Source organism: Pezoporus wallicus, unplaced genomic scaffold (assembly GCF_028554395.1).
Source record: "Pezoporus wallicus isolate ANWC-B61680 ecotype Strahan unplaced genomic scaffold, APGP_CSIRO_Pwel_v1 contig_6401, whole genome shotgun sequence".
NCBI classification, from domain to species: domain Eukaryota; kingdom Metazoa; phylum Chordata; class Aves; order Psittaciformes; family Psittacidae; genus Pezoporus; species Pezoporus wallicus.
In genome coordinates, this window is record NW_026638608.1 from 1,359,270 (window position 1) to 1,379,916 (window position 20,647).

The 20,647-nt window shown below is 46.1% G+C and overlaps 1 protein-coding gene across 1 annotated transcript in view; it reads right to left on the minus strand.

Moving 5' to 3' along the window:
- The window catches only part of BCR (BCR activator of RhoGEF and GTPase), a 93,043-nt gene that overhangs the window by 1,616 nt on the left and 70,780 nt on the right, over positions 1 to 20,647 (minus strand). Inside the window, exons 9-21 of the mRNA XM_057411302.1 lie at positions 18,176 to 18,297; positions 16,809 to 16,977; positions 15,333 to 15,452; positions 15,081 to 15,156; positions 14,386 to 14,490; positions 13,553 to 13,627; positions 12,421 to 12,518; positions 11,619 to 11,750; positions 4,198 to 4,257; positions 3,951 to 4,060; positions 2,996 to 3,135; positions 1,379 to 1,513; positions 735 to 840 (exon numbers count right to left, since the gene is read on the minus strand). Coding sequence (XP_057267285.1) covers positions 735 to 840; positions 1,379 to 1,513; positions 2,996 to 3,135; positions 3,951 to 4,060; positions 4,198 to 4,257; positions 11,619 to 11,750; positions 12,421 to 12,518; positions 13,553 to 13,627; positions 14,386 to 14,490; positions 15,081 to 15,156; positions 15,333 to 15,452; positions 16,809 to 16,977; positions 18,176 to 18,297 — 1,448 coding nt within the window. The remainder of the gene's footprint in view (positions 1 to 734; positions 841 to 1,378; positions 1,514 to 2,995; positions 3,136 to 3,950; positions 4,061 to 4,197; positions 4,258 to 11,618; positions 11,751 to 12,420; positions 12,519 to 13,552; positions 13,628 to 14,385; positions 14,491 to 15,080; positions 15,157 to 15,332; positions 15,453 to 16,808; positions 16,978 to 18,175; positions 18,298 to 20,647) is intronic.

Consider the following 20,647-nt stretch of genomic DNA (forward strand, 5'->3'; position numbering starts at 1 on the left):
AGGAATGTTTCTCGTCCCAGTTTTATAAATGACAAACTGAGGCACAAAGGTTAGAAGATTTACCTAAGGGCAGAAAAGTCTGCAGCAGAACCACAAGTAAAACACAGATCTCCTGGATCTTCGTCCAGGCCCTCAGTCACAAATCACCCTTCATCTCTCAGTGACAGTTGCTGGTACGTACAAGTTACATATATCAATGTGCAGGAATTGAGCAAGCTTCTTACATTAATATCAACCATACAGTTACAACCATATTACAAAGATCTAGACGAGAGCAGGACCAATCTAAGCAGGGAACTGACAAGCCCAGAGAGCAGAAGCGCTGGACTTTTCAGAAATACATCCTGTTTGATTGCAGACCCCTCTCGAGACAGGGCTTACAAGTCCTTAAACATGGCCAAAGCTTCGTGAGTTACACTAAAACCTTTCCTCATCTCTGTATCCAGATGCAGGTGCAGTTTTGCAGTGATACTGCAGCATTTGCACTAGATAAGCCCAGGGACTTTTGTTACCCTTTTCCTCCAGTTCTAATCCTTTCAATGTAAGTAAGGACAGAGTTCAGGATTTAGTGCCTAAGCGAACATGAGACAACAGCTATCTGATAAGCATTCACCGTAGATCAGCAAATGCTTCTTCCTTTGTGTGATTCAGCATGAGCTCAAGGAAGAGGCTCCTCTTCTCAAAATAATGATGATTTACACATAAAGTAAGTGTCTAAAGGATCCGCATATTACCTTTTTAAATGGTCCAAAAGGAAAAGGAATGTCACAAGGTTGGGCTCTGGAAGTGATAACAACAGATTCAACATACAGCTTTCCTTTGCAACAGGGTCTGAAAGTGCTGCAGGACAGAAAAGAACAAAACACCACCATGAGTGGGAGTTTGACCACATCACTTCCCAAACCAACAAACACAGAAGGCCCTGAAGGGGCTGTAATAGCATCATAGGTTGGAAGGTCAGAGTTGCACATCAGTACCCCACAGGATCTCTTTGTTTCAGACACATAGAGAATCCTTTCCTCTCAAGCAGTTCAAGCGCTTTCACATTTACCACCCTACGATGTTTTTACCCAGACAAGGTATAACCCCACCCCAAGAGGGCTTCCCTGAGTGGGGGACATGGCGTGCTCACCCTCCACAAGCAGGGGCTCATTCTATTCTGAACCCACCCTCAGAAACCTGCACGTTTTCAGCTTACAAGACAGCAGAGCAATTCCCTGTATTCAAGCTCACAGGAGGATGATGCCATTCTGAGCTCCATTCCACTTCCCTAACAGCTTGTTCCAGGCTTCTGTCCGATGCTATAAATATGGGGGTTTAAGAGCAGCCTCATACAGAAGAGTTTCGGTTATGGGGAGTTATTTCTGCTGCTACCTACCAATGCCCTCAGCAAAGTTGGGGTACAGCTCATCTGTGAAGAGGGGTTCAGGCAGCTCCCGGAAGTACAGTTTCAAGGTGCCTGCAATGGCGTTAACATCCATCTCGCTCATCATCACCGACACGTCTTTGTTATCTGGGAGAGGGAAGAGGGGAAGCAGGGTAAAGAAGCTGCTGGCCTTGCATTCCTTCCTTTCTGGCTTTGGCCCTCTTTATTTACCCGCTGTCTTTGCCCAAATAGCTGAGAGTTTTCCTGTTTACGTTCCTCCAGACTTAATGAGCTACTTCTGACAACTGAGCAGCGCTGCACAAATGACTGCAAACAGTTCATAGCTTTAAATGGAGCAGAAGGAACCTCACACCACCCAGGGCTAGTTACACTGTGCCAGCAGCCTCAGCCTGATCTGGAACTAGCCCCACTTGACTGTATTTACATGCGTTTCAACTTTTGTTATTCCAATTCCCTGCCTCTTAACAGCTTAGAAGAAATGATTTCGGGGCTGTCTGACTCCCCACTGAGTGCAGCCAAAGTACACAGGCAATTCAGGGTACTTTGTTCCGTTACTCACATTTCAGTTCTGTGACTATTAAGAACAACAAAACCACCCCCTTCCCTAAAACAAACAGACCAACCCACAGAGGCAGCGCTGGTTTCACGAAGCTCAGTGTAAACCAGCATCTACTATGAATGAAAAAGGTTGTCTTTCAAAATGTGAACCTTTTCTTGCACTGCTGAAGGCTCAGTTCAGGAATCAATGGGGTTTGTAACTTAGGGCTAGAAGAAAGAAGAAACTTCACAAAGTAAACGAAGAAAAAGTGCAGGGAGGGTGAATTGAGGCACCGGGCACAGGCCTCCTGACTGCCCAGATCAAAGAGAGCTCAAATGCAGCTTGAGCAGTCCTTGGACTGTCCTGTGGAGGCTGGAAGTAGGGCAGAACTTCACTTTTTGTACCTCAGCGATCTGGAGGCATTTCCTCTGCCTGATCTTGGATGCCTGTTGGGACGTACAGGCCATTCTTTTAAACACAGCTCCAGCAAGGAGCCCTTTTATGCTCAAGATCAAAGAAAGCTTTACAGAGCTTGGTCAAAACTATCTGATTTTACAACCTGCAGACATCAATCTGGAGTTAAGAGGAGAACTCGGGAGCCCTGGCAGCCCAACTCCAGTCTCACAAACCCTTTTCCTGGGTAATGTTCCTTGGAACATCTTTCTTTTTGGCTGGCTTCCTTCCATATAACATTCTTAGTTTCAAGGGCTTTTACTAACTTGGAGACCTCACAACTCTGAGGAAATTATGACTTCTGGTTCCTGCCACTTCCCCAGAGGAAGGTGTCTGCCCTTTACACAGATCTGCAAGGCAGGCAAAGCCACCATTCCATGTCTGTTGGGAAGAACAACGGATGTGTTACCTGCTATAGGGACCCACTATGTTGTACACCTTGTATCCGGAGCAGAAGAGTATTAACAAAACATGCAGCCAGTATGTAACCCGATTCTCCTTGTGCGAGGGAATCTCTGCCTCTGAATGCTTCTTGGGGAACAGAAGGCTAAAACCACATCACCACCTGACGGGGAGCTCGCGCGAGGCAAAGGAGAACGTCAGACACAAATACTTACTGACATCAAAGGCGGCTTTCAGAGCTTGGATGTCGGTTGCCACCCCAGAGACACGGTAGATGCCCACCTCCTCCATCCCACGCCGCTCTATCTCCTCCACACACTGGCGAACTATGTAAGGCACCTTTGATCTCTCTCTCCTTAAGAAAGCCAAACAGAAGAGTTCAGTGCAGCCTGTGCCCCCCCTTGCCTGTCACCCCAGCCAGGCCAGCTAACATCACCCCAGCAGTTTGTTGTGCAAACTTTGTCTGGGAAAGGGGGTGGGAGAAAGACTGAGGGGCAATCCAGTCTGAGCTGAAACACTCCTTTTAAAACTGGAGGGGCTTTTCTCACTGTCTCAGCCTGGCTTTGGCTGTTCTACAGCTTCCCTGAGTGCTTGAGCTTCTTTCTGGCCAAGTCCCAGAGCCCCAAAAGCTTGTGACTCTGCTCAGGTGATCAGAGGATTCCCAAGCAGTCCTTGGATACATAGCAACACTGGTGCTTTCAAATCGATGCAATTCCATAGGGAGGAAATACCACACTTCCCAAACTGTGTAACAGAACAAAAAGGTTTCTTTTGGCAAACGATTCATGGCAAAGGATCAGGGGTTAAAATAATACATCAGGATCCAAAGAACTTCAACATTTCTGGTTACGGAAACACCACTGTTTGGTGGCTCTGGAAATTTGTGACCAAGTCGGTTAACTACAGAGTAAAGGGGCAAGGGGTACATCCGGAGCTCAGGAAAGTGATATGCTGTAAGTAAACACCCTGGGTTTCAAAGCCTGGGCCCACACTAGTTTTTCGCCTGCAAAAAATGAAGCTCAGAGGATGTAGAGCACCTCTTTTTTGCAGCCACAGCCTTCTGTGCTCCTGCCCTGTTGAGCAGGCTGGCCTGACCGACCCCTCAGTGCAAGCCCCTGGCCAAGTGGATGTCTAGTATCTTATAGGGAGAAACGTGACCCATCAGCTCACTTGGTGACAATAGCTATCTTGACCCCAAAAACCCCGGTCTGCTTCCGGGATGGCATCCTCTTCAGGCTAAACTCCCGACTGGTGAACTTCACTGACAGCTTCACTTCAACCTGGATAGAAAAGAGAAAGAGAACAGCTGCTACTTCTCAAACATTTTCTTTTCTTTTTAATATGCTGCAATGAAGAGCAAGGAATTAAAGCACATGAGAGGTACAGAAGCAGTGCTAACTTCTACTTGCATACTTACACCGTTCATTGAGATGACCGTGCGTTGCCAGTCTTTGTCCTGCAACACCTGTGGGTCCAGCTGAAAAACACAGAAGTGATGCATGAGCTAGAAGCAGACTTCAGGGAAATCAGCGAGCCTGGAAGGGCTGTGTAAATGAGCAGAGCACCTTCAACAAGCTATTTCTTTTCTATAGGAAAAGATTTCCAAGGTTTCCCCGGCTCCAGCTAACGGGGCACTGCTGTTGTGTGGGTCTGTAAGCAGGGCTGAGGAAGACAGATCTCTGAAATACTTCTGATTTGAAACAAAGGAAGTTGTCTCCCTCTGAAGTTTTCTAGAGACAGATGAGGTTGGATGAGTGTGATATTACTACACTGAAGTAAAAAGCCAGGCTGGAGAACTTCATGGCTCTTTGCTATGAAGCTCATAGCTTCTAAGGAGGACTATGTTCCACTGAATTCAAAAGACATAATCACCCCAACAGTGAGACCAAGGAAGAAAAACATGAAGTGTTTATATATAGAGACAAGTAACTTCAACCAAACCAAACCTCTGTCAGGATGTGACAGAGAAGAAATGGAGAAAATTGGACCAGAAATCATGGAAAGTTGTCCTCCCTCAGCTACCCATTCCTATTCATTTCCGAGCATGGAGGCAGGAGGTACACCTGGCCCTGCTATTACAAACACCCATGAAATAAAAATGAGTCCTGAGGCAAAGCCCTGATCTTCCATTTTGAGCTTTGCCTGATCTCTTTTGAGTGGACAGCAAGGCTGGGGAGCAGCTGACCAGTACTCAGACACCACCCAACAACACCAATACTGCCTGGGAGAGCCCAGACACACCTGAGTGCATGAAGAGTGGCACTCGGCTCAAGCTAGACTGGGATAAGAGATAAGAGAGCTATGTGCATGGGGACTCCTCTCAGTGATCAGAACCAGCCAAAGCAAGCAGTCTTTGGTGCCTCCTGTGATGGTTTTTAACACTTGGCTCTTGAACACTAAAGCACAGTATAAGACCAGGAGGAGGCAACTGCAGCAGACTCCGTGTTCTGAACTTACTGTCATCAGCAAACAAGAAGACACTCAGAAACCAGAGCCACTTCTGCAGCCCAGCTCCTTCCTTGCAGCACCCCATGCAGAAGCAGAGCTCTCTGACAGGTAGAGGTAGATGCTGAAGCAATAGCAACTGCAGTATATCCGGGGAGATCTTAGATGCAGTCATGCTCTTTCAGCTCATCAACAAACCAGCCCAATGCTGCTGTCAGCTACAGACACAGGTGCCCCCTCACCCTTCCCCACTCACCAAAACACACAACCACCAGAGAGAAAGGTTTCTGCTCCCACTGCAGACCCCCCAAGAAGCAACAGACAAGTAAGTCAGGCCAACCTTATCCCTGCGCACTTTGTTACGGACGTGAGCCCACAGCGGGATGCTGCCAGCACACATGTGCTTCCCTGTCGAATTGGACCGGTTCCTGTAGGTGCAGCTCTGGCAGAAACTCCTGAAGACTCCTTGTAAGGAATAGTCAGTAACCAGTAGCTCCCACATCTTGGGACTGCACAAAGGTCCAGGAGACCAATAGGCTGCAGCGCTTAGCTTCAGTGCTTCAGCAAACCCAAACAGCAGACTGCTTGCCAACAGGGTTTGCTTATAAATCGGGCAGAACAGATCCGCCCCGCTGGCGCTGCTGGCCAAGGGCCCCTTGAGCCAGCTAGAATCAGGGCTGTTCTTCCCTGACTTTCCGTGCGGGAAGTTTGGTTCCTTTCAACAACTGCATTCTTTCCCAGAATCAAGAGGAAACCGTTTCTGAAGTGTCTGGTTTCCTCTGAAGAGCAGCCACGCTCAGTATTCCTGACAGCTTGATCTCCAGCTGCCTAAATAGTCATCTCGCTAAGCTGCCAAAACAGCCCTGCTGATAGACACAGTCACAGCCAATCCACCAGCTCAGAAGCAGTTTTCCATATGTTTTTAGAATGGAGACACTGAGACTGTATTATTTATAGGAGGGAAAGACTGCTCAAGAATGAAAGGGAAAGAGGGCCCTGGTAATTGCCAAGAATACTAAAGGAAGAGCCCAGCAGGCTCCAGTTACAGGTTATTGAAGCTAACAGGTGTTACTGGTCATATCCCAGTGATGACCAGGGAACCCCTACAGAACAAAAGCAAGTGAAGTGTTAAAAAGCATGAGCCCAAAAAAGTCTTGCTCTCTCTCAAGAGAGAGCAAAGGGCTGCAAAGGAGCAGTAAAAAGTGTCCTGGAGCCCAAAGCTCACAGAGACTCCTCCTTGCTGGGTAACTACTGGAGCTGAGCATGGACTGTGAGTGTACTTGCTCCTGCCTCTTGCTCCCTTATCTCTGAAGCCTGCTGCAGGGCCAACAGGACCCTGCACTCCCCACCTGCTCTTTGATTCCTGCTTGTATCGAAGGAGGCATCCAGGGAGAACAAGCACCAGGAGTGGTCCTGGCTGACCTGAGGCAACCTGCATAAATCACTGGCAATAACTACAGCAATTAAGAAATCCCCCCCGCCTCCCCTGGTGCTTTTTAAATAGCAAACCAAAACGATGGATGCTAATAAAAGAGCAAAGTTTAAACAAGCTCTCAGCAACAGAGAGACAGGAAGAGCAGGTCTAACAGTCTGAGAAAGCTGCAGCAGGAAATAACAAAGTCAACAGGAAACTAGGAACAGCCTTCAGACTTCGAGCAAGGTTTCAGTCCTGGACCCTATCAATGAGCAACCTTCCAAGGGCAGTAAGAGCAACTCAGGGAGAAGGCAGCTGGAGCAGGCAGGTTGCAAAGCAGACTGAAGACAAAGACAGTGAGTGTGATGCTCCCAGCACAGAGAGGGCCTGTGATGAATGAGATTGTGCTGTCTTATGGCCTCATTTGGAGATCAGTGATCTGGAAGGAGGAACACTGAGCAGAAGAATGTGTTCTACAGCCAGTGTGCCAAAAGCGAGCACAGTGCCAGCTTTGCCAGCTCAGGCAGGGAGCACTGTGAAACGGCTGCTTTCCATTAATGTGACAGGAGATATACTGCACCTCTGAACATTCCCTTCAAACATCTGTTTGGTTTGAGTGACAAAAGGACCTGTCCTATCTCTAAAACTAAAACTGCAAAAAATGGTGTGGTTTCCAAGACCCGTGCAAACAGGACAGACCTGCTATAACCCTCAGCGACTGTATCTCAGGAGCTTGTTTGCACAGCTCACACTGCACAGGGAAAACACAAACCAACCAGTTTGTCTTTACCCCTAAGCACCTCCAGTCCCTTTGTGGCCCACTCCCTGCCATTGGCAGTGGCAAGCTACAGCCCCACATTCACTAATGCACTAAGCAAACGCCTCTCCATATCCTGCATAAACCACAACAGAACAAAGCAGCTCAGCACCACAGGGACCTCTCAGTGCAAGTCTCTGGCCCTCACTGCAGCTTAGGACTGAATTAAGACAGACAAACAGTGTACAGCAGTCAGCAGAGGCTGAGTGTGCAGAACACAGGGTGCTGAGGACATGGGAAAAGGTGAATTGTGGATGCTGGTCCACGGTAAATGCAGCAAGCACTAGAACCAGGGTGTCCGTGCTCTGCCTTAAGGAAACCACCCCAGAGGTCAATGATTTAGTTTTGTTTTCCCCAGAAAAGCAAACATACAGAAAGAGGAAAAGTCAAAGAGGCATCAGTGGAAATGAAATGCCTGGGAGCAATGACTGAGGCAATCTTAAGGTTAGTGTGTTTTATGGTATGTATTCACATTACTTCCTCCCTTTATTAAATCTCCCTGGCAACTTTACACTCCATCAATTTTTAATTGTAACTGATGTGACATACAAGTTGTCAGAGTCTCCCTGCTGCTGGAAACTCCCAGTCCAGCCATAACCCCATTCTTCTCAAAGCTCCCCACTGACATGTTAATCTTTCCCACCATCACCCTTTAGACATGACCCATTGCTTTCTTCATTTTCACTCCGTTTTCATTGCTGGGATACTGTTCTGCATGAGCAAACTGTTTAAATGAACTCAAGTGTGTAAAAGGTTTTCCGAGTTGACACTTGGGAGGTACAGCCTCTGACAATCTGTTTTACATGGAAATCCACCTAGGTATCTGACAACAGCCATGTGCACGGCTATGAGACATCCCCAATAATTAGGGAGAGAGTGATTGTTTTGCATGGCAACAGAGGAATGGTGTTGTGCTGCTACCACAGAATGACTGATCTAAGGTCATATCCTCTGGTTTTCCAGCACTGCCGTGAGGGAGAAGGAAATGGTTTCCCTGAGCTGATCATGCAGAAAAAGGAAAGAAAAGGAAACAGCATTTTTAGGAGGTACCAACTGGAAGAGCTGGATCACAGAGGAAGTATCAGTTTACTCATGTCATTTGTTCCCAAGGCAGAGGCCATTTTTGCTGACATATGTGCCACTTAGATGCAGAGTCTCAGGACCAAACAAAAGGCTGCAACACTCAAAACATGCAGATGTGCCACATAAGGGCAAAATTCAAAGAGCAAAAGGGCCGGTCTCCCGAGTAGCCAAGGTGGATGGCAAGGTAACAACAGAGGGGAAAAAAACAAGTTCAAAATGAGAGCAGCTGATGCTTACAACTGAACTAAGTCTCATGTTCCCGCCCATAAGATAATGTCCATTCCTTTCTCCCCCAAGCCCCAAGTAATTTCAGTTTCAGAGCATACCCAGGAATGGCACCTTCTCCCTGTGTTTCTTACACCCGAGATGTAACAGAAACCCTCAGCCATGCATGCTGGCTGGTTAAACACTGCACATCCTGCCTGTCACTCCCAGGTCTGATGAGGACTGTATTGCCACGTTTCCAGGACGTTCTCCCATATTAAAACACTGTGGGTTTATCTGTCAGGGATGAACCTTGCAGCTTGGCAAGCAATGAAGCTCTCGCATGTGGCTATAAAAAGAGGTAAATAAAATGTTCCATAGGAAAAGAAAATATGAGTAATGGAAGCTATTAAAATTGTTGCCCATTCCTGGAAGCTTCTGACCACATGGACCAATTTCCAGGCTTCCTTCCTCCAGCACCACAATCTGATGGAGAGACTTAATAAACACTCCACAGTCAAAACAGCCCTGGTGCCCCTGATGCATTGTCTTCATCACTGCAGGCCAGAGAATCTGGTGAGTCAGAAATCCCAGTAGTGGGAAGTTGCAGATTTACAATAACAGTCGGCTTAACAATACACTGCAATTTAACCAGCACAGAAATTTCCCTGTTTGTGTCAGCAGGAGGATGCAGACACAACTCTTGACATTTCCAGAGATTTTAACTAAAGGGAAGTTATGAAAAAAGCCTCATCCAGCTTAGGAGACTTGGCCTTTCCACAAGGCAGGTTGTGGCTCAACAATGGCAATGCAGCAAAACCAAGTCAGAAAGCCCGAGACACAACAGCAGTGCTCAAGTAAACTAAATTTGATGTAAAAGCACCTGGGAAAACCCTGACAGAAAATGACTATAAACACAGGGCCTGGAAGGGATGCTGACAGCATCAATACCGCTCACCTTCAGCCACAGATGGTAGCTTGATTTTGGTTTTCTATTATAATGATTTCTTAATAGAGACGTGGTATTTGTTTTAAAAATAAAACTAAAGCAAAATAAAAACCTTCAATAATTCTTACCAACCCAAAATCTCACAGACTTTAAGACCTCTCTTTGCTGCTACTCCATAGTGTTAAAAAGTTGCGTGGTGGGAAAGAATCACTGAGAATTAAGAGGATGTTCTGCACTTTACCACGTTTCTTTATAAACTGCAAGGGGCATTTACTGAAAATAAGGGACCTTTTGCATTTGCCTTTTGTGATACAACTGAATGCAGCTTTTGCACATTCATAAAACCCCTCTTTTTTCCCCCCTCCTTACTGTTTAGGTTTCCCTAAAAGAATCAGGATGCAGTTAATGTTCAAGTGTCTCCAAAGAGTATTTTTACTTATAAAGTGTTTTAAGAGAAGGTACAAGTGCTGTGCATAAAAATACCCACTCTTATGAAAAGAAGAAAAAGTTTAAAATTTAAAATATTTTTATTGATTTTAATACTTCTATGTAAACTATTTAAAGAATTTAGCCGTTCAGTGATTTCAGGATTTCCATTATGAGCACACAAATCTCCAGGGCATTTCAAGGCTGAAAACCTGCTCTTTTGCAGTTACTCAGCTCCAAGGAAAAATAAGCTTTTGTTAGCAGAAGGGACATACAGATTTCTGGTTAGCCTGAGACATACAGGAGCCACGCTGTACCAGCATTTCTTCATTTATATGAAGGTTTTCTTTTAAACACCTACCATGCACTTGATGACAAAAGCCTTCCCTGTAACAGCAGGGCAGCCTCAGGGCTGTGAGGAGGGAGGGAGGGAAAGGAACAGGCCTAAAGAAACTCATTTGGACGATGAACCCTTCCAGAGGAGAGGCGAGATCTCATCCTGCAGGCTGCCCTCAATCAGAGCAGTTCTGAAATCCCACAAATGGCCTGGGCCTGTGTGACCATCGCTCAAACGCTGGAGAAAGCTGTCATCCATGGAGTGATGATCAGTGAAACGTAAATGGAGGAGAATGATGGCATTTTTCAGCATGCCAGAAAGAAAAAGCTATCTGTGCAGAGTCCCTGTTCTGTACAACAGCTAGGCCAGCACAAAGAATGTGCTCTCAGAGCAGGCATTTAAACACCCTCCTAAAGCTGCGGACAGACAGTGCAATGAACTGGCAAGAGATGGGGAACATATTCATCATGTCATCCTCACTGATGGCCGGATTTCTCCTGCCTAGAGCTTTAAAGCTTCATCATACAGCGGCTCCCTGAGAGCAGCATTCATCTGCAACCATCTCATCACCTCCCCTCCTGTATTACAAATTCACCACATAGACAAAGTGTCCCATGCTGATTATCAGCAGTGGAAATCTCAGATGCAGCCTGCTGTCATGGACACTGTACTATGGACATGGCAGTTACCAGGACAATAAGCCTGTCCTTCAAGGCCTTGATAACACACCAATCACCTTCCAGCAAGTAGAGAAGGTAGTATTTCTTCTGCTTGACTTACAAATGGGATAGCACATTCATTGCCTCCTCTTTTGTCACAAATGGAGCATCCCCAACAGCGCCCAGGGCTCAGTGAGAGCGCAGTTCCTATGTACCGTGCTGGAAGTTTTGACGTTAACAGGCAAATCAGAGGTCAAAACATAAATTCTCACGAAAAAGCATCTATTCCTTAAGGGTACTGATGTAGGCAGAGGGGACAAGGCAAGAGGGGAAAAAGCTGCTTTCTGCCTGTGAATCACACTGAATACCTCCCTATCTGGAGAAAAATCTCCAGTGCTGAGACAATCAGAAGGCAGAAAAGCAGCCTCCCTGGTGTTCCAGGATTCAGAAGTCCTGTTATGTTTAGCAGTAAAGGTAGCAGGATTGAATTAAGCACAGTCTTACCTGGATCTGTCCTTTGCCCATTATGCGATCTGTGCTCTCTCCATCCTCTTTAGTAAGCTTGGTTTTGTTGTAGCACTTTTCATAGCACAGAATCCGCAGAGTTTGTGAGCCCTCCAGCTCAATCTCAAACTCCTGCAGGGCACCAGGAAAGAGCAATGAATGCATCACAGCAGGACACCAGTCTCTGAATAATCAATATAGTCTCTGAAAACTCATCAGGAGGGAGCACTTAAGGACTGATCAAAACCACCCCCCTAATGGAGTTGGTCTACAAATAAAGTGAGATTGTATTTTGTATATACAAGTGGTCAAATCAGAGACTAAGATGTTTGACTCCCTAGTCAGGTTTCACTGAGTTTCAGCAAAGCGTCATTCAAAGAAACAAAACTCTCCTACTTTTCCTGTATTTAAATTAGCTCCCCAATAGGTTTGAGTTGGCTGTAAACAGGCAAAATGTCTATAGCTAATTCTTCCCCCTCACAACAAATAAAACAAAACCACCTCCTTCTTCAATGTATTTTTCACCTGTGTCTTTCAAAAAATAACCAGACATGCCTCTGTTTAGATGATGAAATGCTCGACAAGACTCATGTGTACGGAAATGTTTGTTTAGCTAATCCAAGATAAAATCTGCAAGCCCTGACAGCCAAATACATATACACATAAAAGTGTTTTCTGACAGGCAACAAATGCAGCACAAGTACTGAGCATGCAGCAAGTTCTTCCATTTGTGGGCTTTCTGACCATCATATGCTGATGTTTGGCACATGGAGCAAGTCACATTAAGAAAAATCCAACCCACCTCATTCCAGTTGGGCTCCGTGGTGTCCCTGTAAACTCTAGTTTTAGCCTTGTTCACGAAATACCCAAAAGAATCCACCTCTAACGTGCAGTACAAATCTGAGGAGGAGAGACAGAAACTTGTAAAAAATGTCTAGAATCTCCTACCTTGTGTTCATCACTTTCAGGGTGTGTTTTCATCTGCATCTTCTTTGTATTAACATTTGATAACACCATCCAGCACAAACCTCATCATCTGGACTAGCAGAGTTGCCTTTATCAAGCTGAAGTACCAGCGCAGCTGCATAAATGACCTCCACACAGACAAGCCTTTCACCTCTATCAAGAATCAGGTGTATGCTATTACCCGGTATTTCCCAGATCAATCCACAATGAGCAGAAGGTACATACCAAAGAGAAATGAAACTTCCCCAGCTAGACACTGGACCCCATCAATACATTAGAACCAATTTCACTGAGAACAGCATCAGCATCATATCCCTCAGAGAGCTGGTTAGAGGCTAGCCATCAAAACCTCATTCTCTTCACAAATTGGTTCATTTTGTGGTATCTGGTGTTTTTGAAGAGCTAGTAATGAGCTGTAGACATTGCCCTTATTTGTGAATTATACTATAAAGTGATGTCAGTGGCCTCTGGGAAGCCAGTGCCTCAGCAGGAGGAAGGCTGACAGAAAAGATGTACATTCAGTTCACTCCTTCCCCCCTGAGACTGCACAGGCACCCTAGATAAGCACAGGATCCCCAGCCACATGGCTAGGTGAGCTTTCCAGCTTTGCCTAGATTATCTTCATCAGTGCCTCAGAAGCAGGTTTATTTCTACAAGTTGCGTAATCAGCAAACACTGCTTAAAAAATACCAAAAGACCAGGCCTAAAAATTAATACTGTGTGCTTGATCTTTGATCCTGATCTGTCCTGGGCTGATCTTAAACCACGACACTGATCTTTCTGAGTGTTAATAGTACCATTCAAAACCTGAATCCCCTTAAATTCACATAAGAGCCTCCATTTCACTTGCAGTTCCCCAAATCACCTCTCCTCACCATCACCCCAATGCTAAACCAGCCCACACCCAGCTGTCCCAGCACCTGAATTATCTAACCCCTACCTCTGTGTTATACAGAACTGCAACTCACTTGAACTTTGCTTGAATCCTGTGGCAGAGTGGACAATGACATTCAGGAATCCATAGAGACCTGGGGATTCATCATCTGTACAAAAGAGCCAAGGAATTTTGTTACATTCATGGAGGAGTCAAGAGTGAAAGAGTGATGGGATTGATGTTGCACAAGTTAAAGAGCAGAAGGTAAACTGTCCCTACAAAGGCTCGCAGGAGCATGTAATCCAGCCATTTCAGCAAGAGGAGACTCATCCAGGTTCAGTGCTGCTTCCATCTGTAATGCCTTTTGGCAATGTATGGCTTTTACAATGATATTTCTCTGGTCAGCAAGATAACATGGAAGAAATTCAAAGGAGAAGTAGTAAAATATAGAGACTAAATTATGCTAGCAGATTAAATAGTAATTTAGGATGGTCCCTGACACAATTTTGGCCAACTAGTGCTCTTCCATAGGATTGCACGGCTAGGACTCCAACAGGCACTCCAGTCCCTGGCATGATGGATGCACGTAGAGACCACTCAGTAGTCAACAAACTGGAAGATGTCCAGGAATGTTTTACTAATTTAGATGTAGCCATATAATTTGGAGCTTGTATTTTCATTGTTGCAGCAAGTAACCTTGAGATGCCAGATTGACCTTGTTCCTGCTGCTCTCTATTTGTATGCTATCTACTTCAACTAAACTACGCAAGTTGGGTACACATGCTCTCAGTTTGTAACTCATCACCAGGTTGAAGCCTTTGGCAAAAAGAAACAGTAAGAGCAGTGCTAGTGGAAATGCACAAAGGCAGACAGAGGTAGGTTTTCAGTGCAGCTGAACCATGTGAAAGAATAAACCAAAGGTCTCACCTTCCTTATTGATAGTAAGGGGAATGTTGTGGACTGTCTGAAGCTTCACACAGGAGTTTGTCAGCATCTGGAGTTCCACCGATGTGAGTGAGAAGCTTTTAAAGCCTGCCAAGGAGAGTCAAAGAGCGAGGAATTAAGATTCAAAGCAGAGGCTGGATGCATGCTTCCTCAATATGGGTGTACATGGGAAGCTGCTCCCTGGGCAATGCTCAGCATCAGGACTGTGGTGCTTAGGACTGTATTGCTGCTGCAGCCCAGCTCTATTGAGGGCATATTTAGTGTCTCTTTAGAGTAAAAAGTCTCAGAGTGGTTCACAGGAACCAGTAGTGCTTTTATTTGCTTGCAAAGCCAAAACACACCCATGGCAAAAATGCTTCTTTGGACTACAGCCAGATAAAAGTGCGCAGCTGATCCCTCTACCTGGAATTGCACAGAGCTCTACTCTCTAAGGCAATAGGGAGAATCTCTCCACACGCTTACCAAGTGCTTTCCCTACATGTTCCCTACATGTTTCTGCAAGCAAAAGTCCCTCAGACAGGCTCAGATATGCAGAGACAGAAGACATCCATGTTGTGCTGTGGATTTGAACACATCTGTCTTTCTGTAGGGAACCCTGCCCCACACTCATCATCTGGCCTGCTGCCCTCTACTAAGATCACAGTATTTGTACCAATACCCGGCTGAAGGACACTCACATTTCTTCTGCTGCTCCCGGATGTTCTCCCTCCACTCTGCCCTTTCATAGTCGGATGAAATGAGGAACGTGTAACTCTACCCAGGAAGACAGAAGAAGAGGGGGTATGCATTAGTCTGAGTGACCACTGAGACCAGACCTGCTTTCAGGCCAGACAACAGGGCATAAAGACCCTTGTACAACAGCGTATACAAACACACACAGCCCATGACCTCTGACTTGTACACTGAGGGAGACTAGAAGAGCCACTCACCTTGCCATTGCGATTGTGTACCCGGAAAGCCATGTTGGGAGACATCAGCAATAGGAGGGATTCCTGCTCCGACAGCTTCTTTTTCAACCTCTCAATAACCTTGCTGCCTTTATTAGCCCTCTGGAGGATGGGGGAGAGAGGGAGACAGGGGACACGTCATTCTCCAACATCTGCCCCTATTTATACTGACAGATATTTAAAGATGCACAATCTCTTTCCTCTGTGAGTAACCAAATGGGCTGGAGAAATGCTGTCAGGAGGATCCACAGGGCCATCAGCTGCTCAGGAAAGTGTTACTTGCAGTATCTCTGCATTCAGACTTGGCTCTGTGCCCCAGTTCCAGCTGCCCCAGATGAAGATGCAGAGGTGCATGGCCACTGTCTCAGCTATACCCTGTACTTTCTGTTCCAGAGGCTGTAACAGCAGCAAGCCAGTGGGCAGTCATAGCACTGCCAGGTCCTCCACAAGTATCCTTATTCTAGGATACTATAAGGAACTTCTCTAGAAGCTGCCCAGAACTCTCCCACTCACCACCCACTGATCCATTTTCAGAGGTCAGCTAAATCCAAGATTTTTCTTGGATAAAACCCAGACCCAAGCCCAGCCAAGTGTATGGTTTGACACTGATGCACTGAAGCGTGTATCTCAAGACTCCTGCACCTCGTGAGTAAGAGGCTGCCACACAGTGCTCTTGCTAACATCTTACTTTTTTCCAGGAAGCCCTCTCTGAAAGCCAGCCAGAGAATAAAGGCAGAAGCATGTTATTTGGAAGCACAGGTGTTAGTCTTCTCATGGTACAAGCAATATTATTGATATCCTGTTCCCCACACCAGCAGGCTTTTAGTGTTCAAAATCTTACTACTCTTTCAGGTTCCAGGAAGGCTGAGTCTAACATCTCTGAGAAAACATGTCTTGAAAGCAAGGAGGAACCTGGGCCAGAAACACCATATCTGTGTCAGACTGTCCAGTCAGCATAATTGGTGTTCTCCATATATTTGCTGGTGCTTTGATACTGGTGAAGTCGGAAAAAGCTTCAGATACGTAACTGAGCCTCCAAAAATTCAGAAGTACATGGCTTCTGACCAAAATCAGTTGCAGCATCATCCTTTGACAGCCAGAAACCAGCAGGACACACTACCAGTCCACAGCATAAGAGCCCTGCTCCCCACATGGATGCTAAGCAACAGCAGCCACAGGTAGTTCAAGTAGAGGAGCCACTGACTACAAGTACAGGTTCTTTTTGTTTCTGCCTCCTCACAGGAGACCATCATTCAAGCAACGCACTAGAACAAGCAACGATGGGCTGCAGAATATCTGAATATCACTGGTAACAAAGCTGCACCACAAGCCTCTGCTGAACAGTCTGGTTTAGTGTGACCGCTAAAAATGCTGTGCAGCTCTGGGAATTCTGCTTCTCTCAGCACCTCATCTCAGCAGAGACACTGAGTCTGTACAATAAGCTTTAACCCCTTTTACCTTTTCACGCTGGATGTCATTCTTGATCTGGGATATCTTGATCTTCATGGCATCCAGCTCCTCATCGGGTACCAGTGGGATATTGGGCACTGCCTCAGATTCATCCACCATTTGGAAACTAAGGTCAGTGAGGGGGATGTACCATTTGCAGTCATATTGTTGGCTTTTTCTGAAAGACAGAAGATCCAAACCTTTTACAGTGTTTGGCAACACCCTCTCCCCTTCCCACAAGTCCTTCTCTGCTATAGTGCATAAGATACAGAACTAGGCACAACTTCACTGTGACCCCCATGTGGGAAAAGTCTGGCAAAGGGCTGCTTTCCAGCAAGAAAGCCAAAACCAGACAATAGCCAGTACAGCACGTAACAAGGCAACTTGTTTTGTTGTCTGTTTCTTTTTCTCTTAAGAGTAAGAAACTACAGTGATCTTTTGCAAACCCTTTCAGTCTTGCATGCTCTCCCTTTCAAACCCCTGCAGAGGCAATGGTCAGAAGCCATGCCATGCCTCTCACCTAGCTGCTACCTATCTTCTAAACCCAGCTCTCTCCTGCCTGAGCTAAGAGGGCCAGATGAACAAGTATGTATAAACCTCTGTGTAATCCAACCAGAAAAGAGCAATTACAGCTTTTAGCTGCCATTCTCCAGTAATTTCACCAGGATAATCCATTCACTTTTTTCATATTTAACATGATTCACTCCCTCTCCACTTCAACTGTCTTGGGATGTCCCACTCTTTTGACGGTTTATTCCTCATAAGTGTGTGCTTCAGAAAGGGTAGGGACAACTTTCTGTCTGAGGAGGGCAAAAAGACAAGGGGGGGGGGGGTCTCTTCAAGTAGAACATTTACCAAATGAAGAGAAGCCCTGTTTGAGGCAGGTATGTTGATAAAGGTTCCTCCCCCCGCTTTTGTGAAGAATGCCAACAAGACTGCAGAGCTGCGCTCTGGGGTTGGCACATGGCCTGCTTATTGTACTCCCAATTTTTCTGACAAACTGTTAACTGGCTGTACCTGCAAGGCCAAAATTAATAACCTCAGTAACAAAAGAATGTGAGGAATTTCACCTGTTAAAGGAAAGGGGAAGTAGTAAAACAAATTGCATCTGTCCAGAATGACAGCAGTTATAGTACGTTCTATTTTCCTAGGAAGGCTCAGGGCAGTGCCAGGAGGAATGAACCTTTCCTGAGGGATCAGGACTTGGCCAAGGTCTCGTAATAGACAGTATTACCTTGCTGATCATGCCTAGCTACATCTTATGGACTATGGTTACCCATTTCTGGGGTATTCAATTTCAACTGAAATTGCCGGCTAATCCCAGGATTCTGCTGAAACTAAGGCACAAAGCACATAGTCCAGAAGGAAAACCTCACCCTCCGATCTGCTTCTTGAGCTTGGCACACAGGAACAGATCAGTAAAAAGGAAGACATGACGTAGCTTGCGAGCCCCCTCAACCAGCTCCACCATGAAACTGTCCTTCAGCAGCTGCCGGTGCTGGTGAAAAAACAAACAATGGTTTAGTTAGGGCAACGTGAGCCACAGATCTGGCACTGGGGCAACACATTCCATAGACGTGACTCCTACCAGTGGCAAATTCAATAACTTGATCTAATTCAGAAAGAAAAAGGGCCATTAAATGTTTCTTGCTGTAAGCCCTTCTCCCTGCTGCTGCCCTCCCTCCCAGGGGACGAGATGGCCATGCATCTCCTTACTATCTGCTTCGGGGTCAGGCTTCAGGCTTCTCTCCATCACCTGTTCCTGAGCCCAAGTGTGATTTACTATGAGTCACTGCCCCGCTTCTGCACACTCAAGGGCCAGAACCGCTGACAGAATATCATACCCTCACAAACCAGCAGAGAGCAGCAAACATCACTGTTCTCAGCTCAAGCCACCCCACCAGGAGAAAAAGGAGCAAACACCTCCACCCCCCATTCACAACAGTAGTCTGTCAACATTAACAGCTAAATGCCATTGCTGCTTCTTTATTGCAAGTGCTGTTAAGGGATAATTCCAAAACAAAATGTGTGTCTAGTGAACTTCAAGGAAGTCCCTTATCAGCCTGTGTTTAAAAAGGACCATCTGGATGTGTCCCCACCCTGTGCCTATATAAATCTCTTTTACACATCATGAAGATCCTCCAAACCTAGAAGATGCAACAAAGCTGCATAACTCTGATGCCTTTATTCCTGTTTCTAGTTCCAGGGAGCTGCAGGCAGAAGCATCATTTTCCTAATTCCCTTATGGGAACTCTGTACTCAAAAGACAAAAAGATTGGAGCACTAGCACTGAGACAGATGGCTGTGTGCTAGTGACCGAGCCAGGAGTTCCAAGCCCTGCTCTATGCTCAGACCTTCTGCTCCGATGGCAGGATCAATAGGACTCTGAGTACACATCTGGAATAGGTATCTCCCACTGATTTTCAAGCAGAAGTATGGGATATACAACTTTGGGCAAATTTTATTTCCACCAGTATGTATAGCTGCAGTGTTGCCTTGCTTCACAGCCAGTACAAGCAGGAACCACCAGCTCATCCACACATGCTAAGGTATGCTGAAGTACTTTCTTCTGACCTGTACTGTTTCCTTGCTATTCCAGCTAAGAGGATGCTCCCCTGAAAACCAAGGAGCAACATGTTACACATTCCATATATGTCCATACAGCACCATGGCTCGGGATGGGAGAGATGCGCCAACACCACCCAATGTTAACCAACACCTCCCCTGCTGTCTCTCACTGTTAGCCTTCTCCAGGCCCATGCTCTGGATTCGTCAGCACAACTCACTCCTGACCTGCAGTATTTCAGAGATCCCCACACTGGGAACCACATACACAAACCCCATCCATGCCCAAGAGGCAGCTGTGCAGCAGCAGCAACAGGAAAGCAGTTAACATGAGCAAGGTAAGGACATCCAAAGCAGCACTGATGCCTCTGTTTCTCAGGTTATGCCCCATGGGTTCTGTTTGCTGCGTGACTCAACAAGCCCTGCACACATTTACTGCAGTGGGTGTGGGAGTGCAAACCCCCACGCTGACTCTCCTTCCGCCTGCCATCCTTCCCATCTTGGCTCTCCCAAAGGAAAACAAACCACATCAGTCCCAAGCCCAGCAGGCATCATGGCAAGGAATACAAGGCAGAGAAATGCCCTTGCAGACATAATTCTTGTTTCCACACTCTGTTCTACAGCACTCAAAACTTCCTGACATGGACTAAGAGCCTGCGTTTTCCTGTCTGCAGCTGCACTAGTACCACAGCTAGCCGTTAACAACACACACATAGTAGTGTCAGCAGCTCACCTTGGTGCTGCCTTCCATTACACAAAGGTCCTGAAAATCTGTGAGCAGCAGCAAAAAGCTGCACCTTTCCCATAATATCAGAAAGCAAGGCTGCTCCCTAGAAGACTGTTGCACCATCTCTGGGCAGGAATCTGTGGAGATCTGGTATCCAGCAGTGATTCAGGCTCAGAAAGGCCTGTACATATGTTAATGTTTATTTTTAGGTGGGTGTGATCCTCCTAGCTGCTCCTCAGTGGTTTTGGAGAGGATGCTGTCTGCATTCACGTCCCTGCTGCTGATACGCACTTGTGCATGCCTCTGCCTCCTGCATGACAAACCAACTCCAGGTAGGAAACCAGAAAGAGAGCTTGGAAGAGAAATAAATAACAAGGAGGAGAAAGTACCTTTTCAGTAACAAAAACACTCTCCACAGCTGCAAAGAATTTCATTTTGGAACAATAATGAAGTGGAGGAATATATCTTCTGAGGAAGTCAAAACCCTCATCTCAGATTTCTAGTTCTGATGCATATTAATTAAGCTGCAAATCAGCTCAGCTCCTCTAGGGTAATA